At 35.1% G+C, this 20,008-nt stretch overlaps 1 protein-coding gene across 3 annotated transcripts in view; it reads left to right on the top strand.

Moving 5' to 3' along the window:
• Positions 1-19,406, top strand: part of RASSF8 (Ras association domain family member 8) — a 111,852-nt gene extending 92,446 nt beyond the window's left edge. For all 3 annotated transcript variants that reach the window (XM_020965084.2, XM_020965082.2, XM_020965081.2), the window contains 4 exons: positions 228-434; positions 12,745-13,634; positions 14,315-14,459; positions 14,927-19,406. In XM_020965084.2, coding sequence (XP_020820743.1) covers positions 332-434; positions 12,745-13,634; positions 14,315-14,459; positions 14,927-15,048 — 1,260 coding nt within the window. In that variant the 5' untranslated portion in view covers positions 228-331 and the 3' untranslated portion in view covers positions 15,049-19,406. The remainder of the gene's footprint in view (positions 1-227; positions 435-12,744; positions 13,635-14,314; positions 14,460-14,926) is intronic.
• Positions 19,407-20,008: the final 602 nt, after the last annotated feature.

Here is a 20,008-nt window from a genome sequence, read left to right as displayed (position 1 = left end):
ATTGGGGACAGCATCCCCCCACCCCCGGCCCAGAATTAGGTGATAGAGGGTCATATTCAAGAAACAGGACGATGGCCATGGTAGCTATGTCATAGAGAACTTGAGGGTGTTTTTTTTTTCAACTTCTTCATTTTAGATGTTCATTCTATCTCAAGTTTTTTTTTTTCTTTGTGGTCAAGAATTCAGAAAATATTTGTTTCCAAGTTATATTATGTTGTTTTTTGCAGCTGACCGCAGATGCTGTGTCCTGTCTTCATTTTGCTGGCTGTAGATATGACCTGAAAACTAGATGACTGGGTTTCTAGCTCCTGTGTGATTGGCTGGCTGCACCATGGAACTCAAAGTATGGGTGGATGGAGTCCAGAGGATCGTTTGTGGGGTCACTGAAGTCACAACTTGCCAAGAGGTTGTAATAGCCTTAGCTCAAGCAATAGGTATGTAACCCAGCTTTTGCATTCCTGGGATTAAGACTTAAGATTTTTTTTTTATATGGTATAACTTTTTTTAAAATTTGTCATTAGAGTATATATAGGTCAATATATAAGCCAGCTAAATGTATATGTTCCATATCTCTTTGTTCTTATTAGCTCTTTTCATCTATTGATAACCCTAGGGCAATATAGCATAATGGATAGAGAGTAGATCTGGAGTACCCGGGTAAGTCTCATCTGCCACATACTGCTTTGTGTGACCTTGGGCAAGTCATTGAACCCATACTCTTTTAAACTATAATTTGCAGATTAAGTGCCATTAGCAAAAGGTGTTTCCTCTCCAGAAAGTGGATCTACCAATAAAATCATTATCAGGTCAAAAAAAGAATTAAAACCCAAACATAGAAACACATTGCATGCACAAATTTCACTTTCTCCAATTCTTCCCAACTGCAAGTAAAACTGTTCTGATTCTTTCTCATTCTAACCCGAGAGGTCTTGTTTCTCCACATGTTCTCACCAGTCTTTTTTTCCTCTTTCAATGTGTCCTAGGGCTGTTGTTCCTATTAATAACCTTCATGAACAATTTATAAACCTCATAATCCCCACTTGATCTAAAATGTAGATACTTAGGAGCTCCTAAAATCTTTTATTTGGAAGTGTTGCACATATTTTTAAATGTGCTGCAATAATTTAGAAAATATATATAAATAAGACATAACTAAAAGTCTACCCATCTACACATACATATATACAGAAATATACATGCAAATTTATGGATACACACTCATATTCAGTAACACAGTACTTTACGGATATAACTTGGACATTTTCCTTCAGGTTATGTAGTAAAGACTAAATTGTAAAGCACTACATTTCAGTTAGTGACAGAGCAGTTTACATGTGTAACAATGCTTCCTTAACTTAGTATTGAAAGTTTATCGGGGGGTTTTTTGTTGTGTTGTTTTATTGTTTTTTATCAGTGGTTTGTGGGGCTAGCTCAGCCCTGGAAAAAGCTGTTCAAAATGTTTTCATACCTAAGACTTATAGGGTCTATAAAAGACTTCAGAAGCCATCTAGTCCAACCTTCTCATTTACAGATGAGAAAACTGAGTCCCAAGAACATTAAGAGACTTGTATAAGGCCACACAAGTAGTAAATGGGATTTGAACTCAGGTCTTCTGACTCCCAACCTAGTTCTTTTCCAACCATATCATTCTGTCTCTGTCATACTACTTCCCTAATGACTTTAACCCTAGTGGTTGTGATACTGGCTGGCTTGAGTACAGATGGAACTATCTTGACATAATGTCCTATAAGCAAAATAGTGTTTAGAAAGGAATTAAATTTAGAAATTAATTTTAAGAAGTTTTCAGTTCTTAGAAATTAGTCTTGCCCAAGGACTTTAAAATGCAGCCTATTCAGATAAGTTAAGGATTCTGTTTTACTATTTCATGTCTGTGCTGAAAAAGAAACTTCTAAAAAGCTTATTATCTAAGTAATAATTTTCTTTGAAATAATAGTGTTCCTATATGAGAATCTTGGATTTTTTAAAATTTTAAGTTTCTGGACAATTTTGTGTATCTAGCTATGTAATTTTAATTCTATGTAAAAGATTATGACAAAATCTTTGTCACAGGACTCTGGCATTTAAATGTTATGATTCCACTAATGCAATTTCAAAGTGAATTTTTAAAAGGTTTTGCCCCTTTTATTGCAAATGTTTTCATTTATGGTTGGTACACTTGAAGACCAAGAACTTCTTTATAGTAATAATGTTATGGGCCCTTCTTTCGTTGTTCCTTAAAATGTACACTCATAGTATCACATATAAATGTTTTAAAAGAAGATAGTAACATGTAAACAGATATTCATACACTTACATATGTATATGATTATATTCTGTTTCCATCATACCTGAAATTAGCATTTTTGATTGGCAGCATGCAAGAGTAATAATTCCAATAATATGAGTAGATGAGATTCCCCTGTTGATGGAAGCACACATCTTCCAAGATGATAGATAAAATCTTGGAGTTTTCCAAAATCTCTCCAGTAGATGTTAAGTGCATATGGCTTTGAAGGGAATGGTACTGTGAGTGACATAGGTTCTAAGCAACAGCTGCCCTGGACCAAGTGCTCACTGTTCATTGTAAACATTTTATTAGCAACATGGTGATGATGCTAAAGTGGATCTGGGATCTCAGTACTGCGGATACTCCTTCCACCACTGCAGATTCCATCTCATTCACACCCACTCATTCAAATACAAAGTACACTCAAATTCATTCCTCCATATTCTAGCTCCCTTCTACTTTTCCAGTCTTCTTATACTTTATTCCCAGGCATGTACTTTTTGATCCAGTTACGCTGGCCTCTTGACTGTTCTATGAACAAGACACTCCAGTGTCTTTCAGTTCTGGGTGTTTTCTCTGGCTGTGGCACTCAAGTCCCTCCTTTGCTCCAACTACTGACCTCCCTGGCTTCCTTTAAGTCCCAGTTAAAATGCATTCTTTTACAGGTAGCTTTCCCTTAATTCTAGTGCCTTCTCTCTGTTAATTATTTTCTATTCATCATGTGTATAACTTATCTTGTATATATTTTATTGTTATCTCCTCCATTGGTCTTATAAGCTTCTTGGGCAGGGAATGGTTTTTTTACCTTTTTTTATGTCTGTAGTACTTAGTACACACCTGGCACATAAATGCTTGTTGACTGACTTGCAGTAATTTGGCTTTGTTGAGTCTCTTACACCAAATGTTCTGTGAACTTGCTTTTCCATCCATTGCTTCTTGCTGTTTATAAGGTGGTACAGACTGTGATCTTCCACAATCCTCCTCCATTCAGTTTTCCAAATGAGTCTATACTTTCAACTGGTGCTGCCCTTGGCTTTTGTTATCCCTCTGTTTGGATCCCATGATTGTTGGCTTAGGCAGTTTGTAGGCTCTTGGTCTTCTTCCTGTGTTGACTGATTCATTCTAAATTTAATTTGATATTAATTCATGATAAATGTCCTTAGGAAATGGTAATAGTGTTGTCGTATGTTCTTTCATCCATTTTGTATTGTTTCAGTGTTCACAACTGTTTGGGTCAGATTGCATAGCCTTAGTTGGGAGGTATGTCTTCTCGTTTATAGTCTTCAAATTTGATGTTGAGGTTTTTTTTTCTTGATTTTGATTTTGTTCCAAGAAGTCATTGATCTGACTAGTTATACAGATGATTTGGAAATGATTATATATATGGAAAATATTGATTTCATGTATATTCTTTTCCTTTCTAGGAAGACAACTCTTTTATCCACAAATACAGTTTTGTTGACCATAAAATATCATTTTAATCCCTAAGCAAAATTCTTTTTATGTTTTTAGTCCATGCCACAGTTTCCTGTGGAAAGTAATTTAAATTGAAGAGCCACTTTAAAGGGTATGTTTAGCTATAGTAGCAGCAGAATATGAATTCGTCAAACAAAACCACAGCTGTCTCCCCACAAAAAGTCTAGCAAAGCAATTTGAGTTAGCTTTCTCATGCTTTCTGGGGTTTTAATGTACTTTGTTGCCTCATGGGGGAAAAATCGTCTTCAGCTTTTTATGGTTAACTGAAATTATGTTTGGAGAATCTCCTCATTACTCACTTTCTACAAGTCTTTCTACAAGCCTATAAAAATGAAGTCAAAATCTGAATTAGCAGTAAAATAAAGTGTTATAAAAGCTAATTTTTATCAAGTTCACTGATGCTAATTGCTTAAATTAAATTTAAAAAATGGGTCCCAAGACCCAAGTTGTCTGATACCAATAACAAATAATTCTCATGATATAAAAATAACTCTTTGGGATGTGGAAGAGTTTAGAATTCTGATTTTTTTCAGTGTAGGAGATATTCTGCTTAACACTCATGCATCTCAGTGTCTTAACAACTTAAACATAGTCATTGAAAATATCCAAATATATCAAAGGCTAATGGAATTAGAATATTCAGAGGATAGTAGTCAAGTTGTTTAGAGAATTCACCTCCCATTAGGACAAAATAGGAGTCAGGTTTAGTTCTGTTTGCTTTGTAGCTGTTGTAGTCTTTTCAAGACCCATTAATATTAGACCTAATAGGAATTACCTAAATTCCTCCAGTCCACATAGCCATCACATTAGTTCAAGCTTTCACTACTTCTTGCCTACTTCACTACCACTATTTTGCAGGTGAGGCAGTTAAGTAAGATCCAGGAGTGTTTGGGTGACTTACTTGCCCACCAACACACAGCAGGTGAGTGGAAAGATACCCTCTGTGGTAGCACCCACTAGCTCTTGGGATTCCCAGGCTGGTATTCTTTCATGGTGTCACAAGAGTGCAGTGAATTTTAACAAAACATTACAATATAGTCATGGTAGTTTTTACATTCCACAGTGTCATGCAGTATTGCTCTGGAATGTTGGGTTGTAAAGAAATGGAAAAGAAAGAAATAATCCTTAACCTAAGAATCATTAAAAGCTCAAGCAATTGCTGTTCTATAGTATGAATCAGAATAGCTCGTTTCTCATTGACAGTGACAAGGATTTAACATTCTTCTAGTTCTTTGACTCTCATATTTGCTTTAGATTATCTTGCTCACATTTAATGAGTGAATTTCCATTTCCCTCTTATGTAGTACTTATAGTTTGAAAAATCAATGATCTCTGACTTGGAGTATTTGATGTAACTAACTTCTCAGGCTGGGCAAAGACTAGGCGTTTTTTTTATTTAGATAACAAAGATTACATCATGGAAGTAATCAGGAAATTTAATCATTTCTGAATAGAAAATTAGGATGGAAAGTGGAAAAGTATGTTCATTAGTAAATAAAGCTTTAATATTTGAATTAGTGGCATAAGCAGCTTCTATAAATGCAGATTTAAGATTTTTTGAATATTTATGTAAATGCCTCTTATTTTGATAGAAATAGTTTTATCCTCTCTTCAGTGATGCAGGTCCTTTCAAATCCCCCACTTTTAACCCTGTGTGATAATTGTTCATATTCTTATTCTTATATAAAATTACATAAAAGATGAAGTATGTATAGCAATTCTATAAAATTCCAACAATTGTCCTACTTTTAACTGGCCTTTAAATTAGTATCTTAGGTTAAGTATCTTTTAGTATCTTATGTTAAGCATTCAACTAGAACACAAACTCTATGATGCTATGCTAAATTTGTTCTTAATCTAACAAAAGGGTGAATTATCAAAAGTATAGGAATAAGATAAAAGCCATGAAAGAGTTTTGGTTAACAGAGTATTGAGAAAGCAAAGTATTGAGCTTCCCAGGCATACTTTCTGCTTCGTTTCTCTCCCCCCCCCCCCCCCGTGTTAAAAACAATTTAATTGCCATGCAAAGTCAAATAAGCTTGATTTATCAATTATGACACACTTGCCCATTAGTACCATATGACTTTGCATAGTAAATGTAAATTATTACCAACAAATAATTAAGGAAATTAAGAGGTGGAAGTGGAATCAGCTATTAGGTCCTATCTTTTCCCACATCTTTGAATAACTTTTTGGCTTGAACCATTTTGCCAAGACAAAATTTCACTCGATTAAAAAATGAGTCATGAGAAAAATTCTGCACTTTCATTGAGTGAAAACAGCTCAGAACTGATCCTGGCCATATTTTTTAGTATTTGGATTATCACTATATTAATACACAATTATGAGGTAAAATATATATGATTACTGTAAGAAATTATTAACAAAAACCTTCTTTGAAATTTTCTACCTCTAGATCTTTTCCATATTTAAGTCATGAAAATTTGTACATATTTGTAGTTTAAAGAAGTCTGGATTTGTATTCTCCAGACATGGATTCCAATCCCAGATCTTGTAACTTTGGAACAGTCACTTTTCCTCTCTGATTCTGTTTCGTCATCTGTAATAATGTGGGAATTCCAAGAACTTGAACCATGAGGGAAGAAAACTTTAACTAGAACAATTGGGAGAACTGGGAAGCAGTTTGACGAAAATTAGGTTTAGACCTCTTATACAAATGCCACAGCAAGCTCTAACTGGACGTGTGGCCTAACGTAAAATGTCATTGTATAAAAAATATTAGCAGATAATGGAAAGAGGCATATTTCAGAACTATGATTAAGCAGAGAATGTATAACCAAGCACAGGATAGAGAGGTCAGTGAGAAAGAGTTGGGCTCAAAGCCTGCTTCTAAATTTACTAGTTATGTGACTATGGGCAAGTAAATGAAGCCTTGGTTTCCACATTTATAAAGATGAGGGTAATTATAAATAATAATACCTACCTCATGGAGTTGTTGTGAAGCTCAAATCAAGTCATGTTTTCTTTTTCTTTTTTTTAAAATTTTTTTTCAAGTAATGTTTTTCAAGTGCTTTGCAAATCATAAAGCGTCGTGTAATTAGTCAACATGAATTTATTAATCCTTCATAAGTGCTAGAGATAGAAAGAAATGGAAAAAACAGTTGTGCCTTCAAGGAGTGTACATTATAATGGGGGAGACAATGTGTAAATAACTAGATACAGAAAAGATGTACAGAATAGATGGGGCATAATCTGAAAAAGAAAGCATTAGCAATTGGGGAGACTAGAAAAGGCTTCCTACAGAAAATGGACTTTGAGCTAGGTCTTTAAAAAAACCAGAGGGAAAAAGGAGAAGGAAAAGTGAGGATAAGTGAACATTCCAGGCATGGGACACAATCAGTACAAAGGCATAGAGAAGAGGGATGAGGTGTAATATTTAAGAAACTGGACATCAGCCTTGTAGCTAGATCATAAAATGCATTTAGGTAAACAGAGCATAAAAAGACTAGAAAGATAGAAAGAGACCAGATTATGAAAAGCTTTGAATGCCAAACAGAGCTTCATATTTGATCTGATAGGAATTAGTGAGCCACTAAAACTCATTGAACAGGAAGATTACATGGTCAGACACACACTTCAGAAAAATCGCATTGGCAGTTGAGTAAGAGATGCACTGGAGTTGGGAGGAGGCTTGAAGCAAGGAGACCAGTTAGAAGGCTCTTGTAGTAGTCCTTGCTAATGAGGGCCTGATTCAGGGATATGGCTGTATGAGTAGAGAGAAAAGGCAGTCTTACAATTAGAAGATCATTCATAACTTTAGAGAGGACAATTTCAGTTTGATGATATATGGTTAAAAAATACACACACACACACACACACACATACAAACAACAAGCAGATAACAGGTTTTAGAATTGAATGTGAAGTGAGGAAGTGGAGATAATGGGTATAGATGGCTTTTTCAAGAAGTTTGATTATAATGGGAGGAGAGATTTAGGATGATAACTAGTAGGGGTGGTAGGATCAAGTGAGGACTGTTTAAGTCTGGGAGAGACATTGATATGTTTGTAGACATCAGAGAAGGAACACATAGTGAGGGAAAGATTGAAGAATAAAAGAAGTAATAGATGATAGTGGGGACAATTTGTTGAAGAAGTCAGGGTTAGGGAAGATGAGATCAAGGATATATGTAGAGCCATTGGCCTTCGAAGAAGGGCCACTTCTTCACCTGTGACTAGAGTAAAGGAAGATATATGGTAAGGGGACAGTGTCTAAATGATGTGAGATTAGGAGAAGATAAGGGAAAGGTATGTCAACTCTTTTAATTACTAATTACCACACACCCAAACCAAATCAAAGCAGCTAGGATAAGAGAAGCTGCCAACTGAGGTAAATTATTGTTATCAAATATCTCTTATCTAAGCTGTGTTATAAATTGACACATTTATACTAAGAGGTATTGCATTATAGATAACTATAACAATATTTGAATGGTTATTAAATAAAATGCAAATCATTGTTAACCATATAAAATGCTCCAATTCATCAATAGTTTTTTTTTTTTAAAGTAACATACGAACGACAACAACCCTGATATTTCACCTCGGAAATAGCCAATTGGCCAAGATGGTAAAAGGAAGCAGTCAATGATGAAGGGGCTGTAGGGATGATGGGCAAACTAGTTTATTTTTGGAGTTGTGAATTGGTCCAGCCATTCTAGAAAGCAACTTTTAGCTATGTGGGGGGAAAAAAGCTCAGTAAATTGTTCTTAACATTGATCCAAGGATTCCACTACTGACTAGATATATTCTTCAAGAAGATTCATGATAGAAAGGTCCATTTAAAATAAAAATTCACAATAGCAGTTTTTGTAATATCAAAAAACTGGAGTCAGTGCTTATGAATTGAAGAATGGTCAAGCTAGCTGCATTATAAAGAATGCTGCAGAACATTTATTATACTACAAAAACCTTTTAAAATGAGTAATTCAGAAAAACGAGAAGACTTGTACAAAGATAAATGCAGAGTAAAAGAAGCAATTAATCCATAAGCATTTCTTAAGTGCCTGCTATGTGTCTGATATTGTGCTAGGCTCTGGAGATACGACAAAAATGAAGTAGTCCTTTACCCTCAAAGATCTTACTAAGATAGATAGATAGATAGATAGATAGATATAGATATAGATATAGCTATTGTGATGAAAATGAAAACTGCATTAAAGGGCATTACACAAGAATATTAGTTCTGGAGAAACAAAAATAAAACATACATCTCTTTCACTAAAGAGATGAGATTCTATCAATATGGGAATGTTGTATGTAGTTATGTATTGTTTCTTTGGTCATTTGTTCATAATTTGTTATATTTGGGAGAATATATTTGGAAATATCTGTGGTTAAAAAAAGACTAATTTTTTTAAAGGGGGAAAATAAGTGAAAGGTTTGGAGTAGTTAATTTTTTTATTTTTGTTTTTTATTTTTTGCTTTTTGGTAAGGCAGTTTTTTGAAATCATCTATTTCCTCATGGCACAATGTTATCCCATCACATTCCTATACCACAGCTTAAGTCAGTTATGCTAGGGGTCCCCTTAGTTTTTTTTTTCCTGTTTTGGTAAGGCCATCGGGGTTAAATGACTTGCCCAGGGTCACACAGCTAGTATGTGTCAAGTGACTGACACCAGATTTGAACTCAGGTCCTTCCAGCTCCAAAGCCAGAGCTCTGTCCACTGAGCCACCTAGCTGCCCCTGAGTAGTTCATTTCTAAGATCCGTTACATTGATCTAAATCCAAAAATTTTGTATTCTGATTTTTCTTCCCATCTCACAAGGATTTTTTAATATTGAAAATGCATTTTAAAATTATTTTTAATGGTCATTCAGTTTGTGATCATCCCTTCCTTTTGATTGAAAGGAGCAGTGAAAAAGGTAACAGAAAACCGGGGAGAATTAATGAGCACCAATCACCCGAAGTAGGAGTCTGGCACTTGAGTAGCAAAGAACCACACTGTCTGGTATAAACTTGCCATCTAGATCTGGGGGAGGGATGTCTAGAAGCTGATTCAGAATTAATTGTAATAAATATGGCAGACTTCAAAAAGGAACATATATAGGTTTGCCATGTGCAGTTACACAAATATGATGACTTCTCAGGTAAATACAGAAACTTCACCTTTGATTACACTAATGGTTTCTTTTAGTTCATTAGCTTTTGCCAGTAAACTCCACAGTTTTATGTAGCTCTGTCCTATATAAACCAACATGTCTCTTACCACCTATAAAAAGAAATGTACCTAGAGCACCAGCCCTAGAGTTAGGAGGACCTGAGTTCAAGTCCAGCCTCAGACACATAACACTCTGGGCAAGTCACTTAACGTAAAAGCAGTGTACCATTGCTTTCTTTTTCACAGCTGTTGATACGTCAGATATGACAGAAGGCTTGGAGGACATCTAGCCCAATGCCCTCATTTTACATATGAGGAAACTAAATTGTCAAATAGTGAAGTGACTCACCCAAGGTCACACAGGCAGTAAATGGTAGAAATCTGTTTCCAGTGTTTTTTCTTCTGTTCCACCCCATGGCTCTTTAATAGAACAACTTCCTGAGATTTCCACCTTAAGTCACATAAGCAAGATGAAACTAGGGGGCATAGTGAAGAACACTGGATTTGGAGATAATATATGGAAAGCACTTTGATTAAACTTGTGAAGTTGAATATATTAGTTCAAATGTAAGAGTTTACATTTATTCCTATTGAATTTCATCTTAAAGAATTCAACGCCAATGCTTTATCCTTTAGTGTGTTAATGTCTCGGCTGTGTGTCCTTCTGCAAATTTGATAAATACTCTAACTCTTCCTTCACTGAGAAAAATATTAAATAGCCTAGGGACAAGCACAGATTCTTGGAGCTTTCCACTTGACTTGCTTCCAAGGTGTTATCAAACCATTTATGAGTACTCTTAGATTCCAGCTATCCAGATACTTCCGAATCCATCTAGTTGTATATTTATTCATTAATTACAGTGTACATCCAGCTAACTTTTGCATTGTAATATCACTAGAGACTTTTTCGAACTGTTGGTTGAAATTTAAGTATACTATAACTATGGAATTCTTCTGGTTGTTTAATAACCCTGTACAAAAAAGGAGACAACATTAGCTGCCAAGATCTGTTCTTGATGAAGTCACATTGGCTCTTTCTAATCATTGTTTCCCTTTCTAGATATTCAGTAGCTATCTCTTTAGGGTGGTGCTTAGAATCTGTTCTTTGGGGCTAGCTAGTGGTGCAGTGGATGGAGGACTGGAGTTCAAATCTGGCTTCAGACACTTGACATTACCTCTGCCAGTTACTACCCCAGTAATCTTGGCACATGGTAGGAAGAGTGTCTTGAGGCCTTATCTTCATACAGATCAGGCTACTTTTGAAACCATCCATTGATATTTACTTTGCCTGGGAGACTCAGACTGGGGCCATTGTTGTAGGTTCTTGATGGCCTAAAAACCAAAGCCAGAGCAGTAAGAGTAAACTAGGCAGGGACGAAACTAAGGCAGGAAAGCTGTACTCAGCCAAAGCACCAGAGACTGACTTGAATCAAGCACTGGAAAAGGAGATGTTTCTCTTTCTAGATTGCAAATGTGCACTAATTATAAGTGCCATTATCATGGTGCTTGAAGATTTACCAAGTGTTTCACATATGTCCTCAGTTAAGTTCTGTGGGAGCTATGATTCCAGTTTTGCAGATGAGGAAACAGAGGCTGAGAGAAGTTGCATGACGAGTATCAGGCAAGATGCAACTCATGTCTTCCTGATTCCATGTTTGACATTGTGTCCACTTTGCCAGACTGGATAATTTCTGCACAAGGAAACGCAGGCTGAACATTGATCTTATCCTTTCCTTCTCTGATTCAAAAGAATGGAAAGTTGTTTCAGTCTTTAAATATAAAAATGGAATTTCTGTGCAGTGAGGAAAGTATATAGAAAGCAATGTCCTGATGTTGAATTCTCTCTGTGTAGGTCATGCACACACACACACGCACATGCACACACATGCCATTAGAGCACCCCTCTAGTTTTCCATCATGGCTTGGAGGTGACAGTGAGTTCTTGAATCTTATGCCAGAAGAACACCACGTCTGGCAGCAGGCTCTCTCAGTCTGTAGTTAGTTATTGTAGTTGTTGATTGTTTTATTGATGCCTTTTGTTTTTATTCCACATTTTCCAATATCGTCCTCCCTTGTAACAGTAACAATAACAAAAAGTAGAATAAAACCCCAACCTCTACTGCATCTGATACATTCACAAACACTTCCTCACACGTGGTCCTCCATTTCTCTACAGAAAAAAGGAAGGTATAAAATGTCTTCTACCAAGACTTGTCATTATAGTTGGCTGCCTTTTGGTGCTGTTTTCATTTATATTATTTAGAATTATTGGATGTACTCTCCTCCTGGTTCTGTTTATTTTACTCTGCCTCAGTTAATCTAAGCCTGCATATCTTTCTCCGAATTCCTCAACTATTATTTAGGTAGAGATAGTAAATCACAGAACAAAAGTTTGTGTAGTAGACTCTTAATCTATATTTAATGTGATTGTAAAAAGCACGTCACAACTTTTTTTTTCCCTAATGCACATAACCTTTAAAGCCATGATGTATACATGGATGTACTAAATGGCTATTTCCTATTCAAGTTTAAAGAGGATCATCACCAGGTTGAGTGAAGGGTGATAAATTTTTCAGTCACAGCAGCTCTCAGATTACCTACTAAATTGCAGAATGGTTGAGGTTTGCATCTGGAAAGGAATACCCACACCAACAAAACTGAAGTTCTTTGGGGTTTTTAGTTGTGCATATTAAAATACAAATCTAAATATGCCTTTGAAAGTTTATCATTTTTAAATATTTCAACTTATGATTCATTCCAACTTATAAAATATACAATAGTATTATCAAACAGCTCCCTCTGTTGGATTATTTCTGATATCGTACATGCAGTTTGAACATCTTATTATTCTTTTTATCTAGGTCGAACCGGAAGATACACACTAATAGAAAAATGGAGAGATACAGAGAGGCACTTAGCACCTCATGAAAATCCAATCATTTCATTAAACAAATGGGGACAGTATGCCAGTGATGTGCAACTAATATTACGTCGTACAGGGCCATCTCTTAGTGAGAGGCCAACTTCAGACAGTGTTGCCAGAATACCTGAGAGAACTTTATATAGACAAAGCTTGCCCCCTTTGGCTAAACTGAGGCCTCAGAATGACAAATCGATAAAAAGGCGAGAGCCAAAAAGGAAATCTTTGACATTTACAGGAGGTGCCAAAGGACTCATGGACATTTTTGGGAAAGGTAAAGAAACAGAATTTAAGCAAAAGGTTCTCAGTAACTGTAAGACAACAGCAGATGAATTGAAAAAGTTGATCCACCTGCAGACAGAGAAACTTCAATCCATTGAGAAGCAGCTTGAGTCCAGTGATGTGGAAATTAGATACTGGGAACAAAAGTACAATTCTAACCTGGAAGAAGAAATTGTTCGTCTTGAGCAGAAGATCAAAAGAAATGATGTTGAAATTGAAGAGGAAGAATTTTGGGAAAATGAATTACAGATTGAACAAGAAAATGAAAAACAGCTGAAGGATCAACTTCAAGAGATAAGGCAGAGGATCCTAGAATGTGAAGGCAAATTAAAGGACTATTTGGCTCAAATCCATAGTATGGAAAGTGGTCTAGAGGCAGAAAAGTTACATCGGGAAGTACAGGAGGCACAGGTCAATGAAGAAGAAGTGAAAGGAAAGATTGGTAAGGTCAAAGGAGAAATTGATATTCAGGGACAACAGAGCCTGAGGTTGGAAAATGGCATTAAAGCTGTAGAAAGATCTCTAGGACAAGCCACCAAAAGGTTACAGGTGAGAATACCATTTTACACAAGGCAATTTCTAGTTACATATTTAAACATTAAGAAATAGATTAGTCCTTGGTTTCATTCTATTCAGCTACCTACCAGGTTTGGGGTTTTTTTTCTTCCATTTTTAAGTGTTAGAAATAGATCTTTATCTACAGTAGCATCTTACTAGAAGCTTTGTACTTTATGAAGGAGCCTGGAAGTGACCAAGATATTGATAAATGATTGTTGGTACTCAAAAATATAGAAAAATAAGAAATTTATATTTGTACTCCATACAGAAGTATTTTCATTTGAAATGAGTAACAGGCCCAAAAATGTATTTTTTGCCTTTCTTATGGTGTAAAAATGACCTCTTAGAAAAAATGTCAATCTAAATAAAATTGTCTTTATGACAGAGTACCATTTTTTTCAGTACTTTTTTTTTTTTTGTGAGGCAATCAGGGTTAAGTGACTTGCCCGGGCTCACACAGTGAGGAAGTGTCCAGTGTCTGAGGTCCTCAGGTCCTCCTTACTCCAGGGCTGGTGCTCGTCCACTGAGCCTCCTAGCCACCCCTACCAAACATTTTAATTCCATAGATGGTCACTCACAAGTGGCTGTGAAAATGTGTTATTTCACAAAATAGTTGGTTTGGGAATAGAAAGTATCTTAATACTTTTCTCTCCTTTTGAACCTACACCTAGGACAAAGAACAGGAACTAGAACAGTTGACTAAAGAACTTCGGCAAGTCAATCTTCAACAGTTTATTCAGCAGACGGGAACAAAGGTCACAGTTCTTCCAGCAGAGCCCATCGAAGTGGAGGCCTCACAGGCAGACATAGAAAGGGGTAAAATATGGAAATTTCCCTGGAAGAGATAATTTAATTCCCCCCCCTCCCCGGTTTATTGCCTTGATCAGCTTTGAATGAACTATCCACAGTTTCAGTAGTAATTTACTGAACTGCTACTTAAAATTTATTAATTTTTTACAAATTAACACTGTTATTAGTAATCTTGAAAGAACATGCAGAAATATACACTAACTAAACCTTATTTAACTCTTTGTTTCACTTTCTCAGACATAAATCAACTACCATAATTGACCAATTTGAATCTTATGTACTCTACACAGCCTGATTTCTTTTCTCCTTCCCCCTTAATTGAAGTTATATTTCTAATTTGGCATGTGTTTTTATTGTTGTTTAGTCATTATAGGCAAAGTGGACACTAGGTCCTTTATAGAAAGATAGAAAGTTAGTAATTTTTAATTTTAAAATAATAGTTCAACTTTATTAGTGACTGTTTTCTTGTTTAGAGACAGCATTCCAGTCTGGGTCTTTGAAACGGCCTGGTTCATCTCGGCAGCTCCCCAGTAACCTTCGAATTCTTCAGAATCCAATTTCGTCTGGCTTTAATCCTGAAGGCATATATGTATAATAATGCCCACCACTTTGGGGAAGGACCAGTAAAGGTACCAAGGGACCACACCATTTTCTTCTCTTGGAATAGTGCCAATGATGTGTGGAGGAAGTATTTCATAAGCCACCATATCTTTTGTTTTCTCCCCCATCTTGCAAACACTTGGAGCCATACCCAGTGCACTGATGCAGATGAACAAAGGAATTGTGTTTCTGAATATCAGCAGTGTTGAAGTTTCTGTCCAGCAGCTATAATGCAAAGCTATCATTTTTATTTGTAGTATTTTAAAAGCATTAGGAAAAGTATTATTCTGTGTTTATACCTAAATAAAATAGTGACTGAAGAGAATGGAGGAAAAAAATGTGACTGACTTAAGTTTAATTTATTCCACTGAATTGGTGGATGTGTGAATGTTAATTTTTAATATTTTTTTTTGCCGTTGCTTAACTTGTGACTGATTACTTAAAATATTGTGTGAACCTGAATGTGTGTATACATATGTCCAGACTTCATCCATACCTTTATTCACAATGACAGAAATGTTGTGGGGTGCTCTGCCTTTTGCATTATTGCTAAAAGAATCACCTTGTATGTGTTGTGTGAGTGGTTTCATCCTTTGCTTTAGATACATTGGTGGGGAATAATATGGCATTAGCTTGGTCAATTCATATTTTTTAAATCTGAAGAGTTTAGCCTTCTTTGAGGATTTTCCAGCACATGAAGAAGAATGCACTAGATGGAAATATTTTTGTTATATAGAAAGTATATTTCTAAGTTTCTGCCCTGTTTCAGACCCTGTTGGACAAAAAAAAAGTGATTATTGACTATCTTACCAAATAGATTTGAGATTTTATGTAGGTTATTTTTGTCGGCCTTTTTTTTTTATTATTTGCTCTCATTAACCCTTAGGATTTATTAAAATAAAATTACAGATTAAGATCATCTCTTTAATGAATGTGACTTTCAGTGATGCCTCCTTTTGAAAGCCTACTTCCTACGTAGGGCCAGCTAAAAGAGATACTATGAATGTGACTTCCTGGATAGAGTTGATTACATAGATGCTGGGTCATTGTGCCTTCTTAATCACTTAGGCAAAGACAAAGGAAGAACTGTGGGGGTCAGTAGATCCTACGAAGGGAAGAAAATTGATATGAATTTAGCACCTGTTTTTAATTTTTTAGAGTATTTCTGACAGGACATCATATGTTTCAATTTATATGTCCCACTTAACAAAAACCAAAAACAGTATAGTTCCCTCCCCCTCCCCACACACAGAATAAATGACTGCCTGAAATTCACAACTAATACCCTAATGTATGTTACTTGTTAGCACTTTTACATTCCCTATGACCAAAATCCAGCATTTCATAAAGCTTTAATCTAAAAAAGAATTTTTTTTAAACCTGGAAAATATGCACTCTGTTCTCTTTCCGCAAGAAAACAAAAACTTGTTTCAGTGTTGTTTTTAAAACAATTAACAGAAGCAGATTTTGGTCTGTTAGTGAAAGGAAGTTTGGATCTTAAGTTTTAAAATATTTGCATTTTTTTTGATATCATGAACACATGACAATTGAAGCTTCCTAAGAGAAAAGTGAAAAAGGCCTTGTATATACATAAGTTCTTTATTTGTTGATTCTTTCCAGGAAAATTAAATCCTTGAAGCAAAATTATTTTCAGTGATCCAAATGAATTGGAAAGTGTCAAATATTTCCCTTAGCTTCTACCTCTCCAAAATGAATCAAAATGCTTGTATATGTTATTTGCCACTATTGCAGAAAATAATTGGTTCATTCACTAGATTTTTGTGAATAACTTGGACATTATTTGGGCCTTCACAACTTAGTTTACATGATTATCTTTTCATTCAGATCTTTTTTATTTTTAATTAGAAAATTGGGGATATTTTAAAAGTCATCATTTGGAGACTATATTTCAACAAAAATATTGGAAGATGGACACCCAAAATATGCCTTACTACTTTTTATTTAGAGACCTCTTATTCACAAGGAAAAGTCTTCTTGATGAATACAAAATATAATTTGAAAATATCCTGAGTGTAGTGAAAGAATATATAGAATTGTTTAAAGAATTGTGAGGAAAAGGGAAACCTGAATGGTGTAAAATCATGTGCATTAATACGAAAGATTTCTGATACTTCTGGGAAAACGGATAAGAGATGCTTTCTCCTTGTTATCATGTTCAGAAACATCAGCATTCCTTAAGTATAATGCATAGTGTAGCCATGTATTTAAATCTGCATCATGGCTCCATAAGTATAAGGAGGGTCCCTTTTTTAGCTTAAATGTAAAGTAAAAGGGAGGTGGTAGGAATACATTTTCCTACCTAAATAATCTGGAAAACTTTGGATCCCAAGCCCAATCATTTAATCTGCCATGAACAAAAATGGCCATACCTTTGGCTATATTGAAAAGGGGGGGGGGAGTAACTTGCAAACTTGAATAACATAGATTACAGAATTTATGTTTACATATTTTTTATATTATCTGGATATTTAATATTATACGATATTTTAATACTACAGATTGCCTTCAAATTTGTGTTTTACTAAAACTTTCAGAAAGAGGGCACTGCAAGATCTTTCTATTAAAGACTAAGTTGAAAAAGCATTGGCATACTTGCCTTCAAGTGTCCCTCATTCAATGAAAATTGCCAATACATGTGCCTAAGTGGTTTTGTTGTGCTTATAAGAGATTTTAGTTCACCAGCATCTGCTTTTCCTTTCAACGCACAGGGGACATATGTGTAATTTCAGTTAGCATTAATAGAAGTTGCACGTGCAAATCCCTTGTTCATCAATACTAATAATCAGTAGGTCATGTGAGTCATTCTTTAATCTAAAGTGAAAAAAGACTAACAAAAGGAATAATGGGATTGATGGGGTAAAATTAGAAGTGTGTTTAAGAAGGAACAAAAATTGGGACCATTTCACAACTAAATGTGGTACCTTTTTTAAAAGCTAATTTTCTTTGTGAATAAGAACAAATGGTCTTTAGATAAAATGATGTGAACATCATTCCAGGTTTAGAATTATGATTGATCTGAAATAATCTAAAACTTTTGATTTCAGAAGGTGCAGAGGAAGTGGGACAGTGGACAAATTTCTAGTGTTCCTTACCTTTACATAATTGGGCCTTAATTACCTATGTAAATAAAATGGTTTTAATATCTCCCCCCCCCCAAGTTGCTTATGATAGCCTATATTGTATTAAAATAGCAAAGAAGTGTTACTTTTATATTATGTCCATTTAAAAAAAAAGAAACATTGCATGTTTATACTATTTGCTACAGTATTTTAACATTTTGGATAAAGGCCATCAGCTGAATGGAGAAGACAAAACAATCACTATTTATTCAGTATTAACTGCTTTACATTTTCAGAATGAAGCTTTCAATGGTAATGCAATTATTGCTTGAAAGCTGCAGTAGCTGTATCAATGCATTTTATATATTTTTAGAAACCAAAATAAATGCAGATAACTATTTAGTATGTTAAACCAGCAGAGATATAATGGCAATAAAATATATACGTGTTATAAATATATCTATATATAATGTATAGGGAAAGGGGAAAGATTTTAAAATAGGTTTACAACCAGATATGGTATCCGCCCAAAATATAATTTCTCATATTCCTCTTTTTTATTGTAAGGTACTTGATTAGAAGATTTCAGTTGCTGCTGCTTTACACAGAAAATGCCATGTTCACTAAGTGTGAATACAGGAAAACAGCTTTTTCGTGCTGCTTTGCTTAAATACAAATCACAGTTCTGTAATCTGTACTATATGTAATTATTCTTTTCTTTTGACTGTCATTTCAAAAATGTATATTTTCTGATTATCATGAATTGTTAATGCTATAAAACAAAGGATAAATATGATATTCTCCTATATAATAAATTCCCATGACTAATTGGGGTTTTATTATTGGTGGTTTCTTGGAATATATTGCACATTTTTTAGTTGTAATAAAACCTAGTGGTGACTCAATTAAAGGACATCAAATACAAAAGATGTATATCTTGATTACAAAGCCAAACAATTTTTTTCCCTCAATATAGTAATAATCATTATGACTAGAAAAACATCTTTTGCCTTTTATTGAAAAATATCTTCCTTACAAGTGGAAAATCAATTATTTCTTCAAAGCTACTTAGGAACAATAATCCAAGTTATAACTGAGAGAATTATCAAAACTACTTTTATTGAAGAGAGATATGATAGAACATTCCCACACCAAACTTTCACATCCACCCCAATCCCCTAACTGAAACAGACTCTGTAAACGCCCATGTTAAATTCTTACTTTTGCCTCGATGTACTCTCAGAATTTTTTGATAAAATGTATAATCATAAAAGTTTTTTGTGTGAACATTCTTATGATGGATTATGGTTTTGACCTCTAAGCCATGGGATGAAATAAAGTAGCCATACATATGTCTGGAAATACGCTGTAAAAGCAAACATACAAACATGAAACTCGAGTAGAAACAAAATGGAGTACAAGTGTTTGAGCACAGCTTCCCTATACAAATACACAAAAGATTTTAACTTTCCTAGTGGAATGAACTCACCATGTATGAACACTTGTGGAGTGGAACACACCATTCATTTATGACGTTGTAGATGAGTCCAAGGAACTTGACCAAGGCAGTGACTTACATTTATATATCTAGCAAATATTGGAGTTAGGATATGAACCCCAGTCTCTGATTCCAAGCCCAACACTTTATATGCTACACCAAGCTGCTGCCACTTCCATTTTCTTCTACATGACCTCAAAAAGACCGGCTGCATACGACCAGATTCATTCTCTCTCTGTCTCTCTCTCTCTGTCTCTCTCTCTCTCTCTCTCTCTCTCTCTCTCTCTCTCTCTCTCTCTCTCTCTCTCTCTCTCTCTCTCACACACACACACACACACACACACACACACCCCCTCTACAAGAAAGATAACCTTACT

This window comes from Phascolarctos cinereus, unplaced genomic scaffold, assembly GCF_003287225.1.
Source record: "Phascolarctos cinereus isolate Bilbo 61053 unplaced genomic scaffold, phaCin_HiC Scaffold_1;HRSCAF=81, whole genome shotgun sequence".
In the NCBI taxonomy this organism is placed as follows: Eukaryota; Metazoa; Chordata; class Mammalia; order Diprotodontia; family Phascolarctidae; genus Phascolarctos; species Phascolarctos cinereus.
This window is presented reverse-complemented; position numbering and strand designations above follow the sequence as displayed.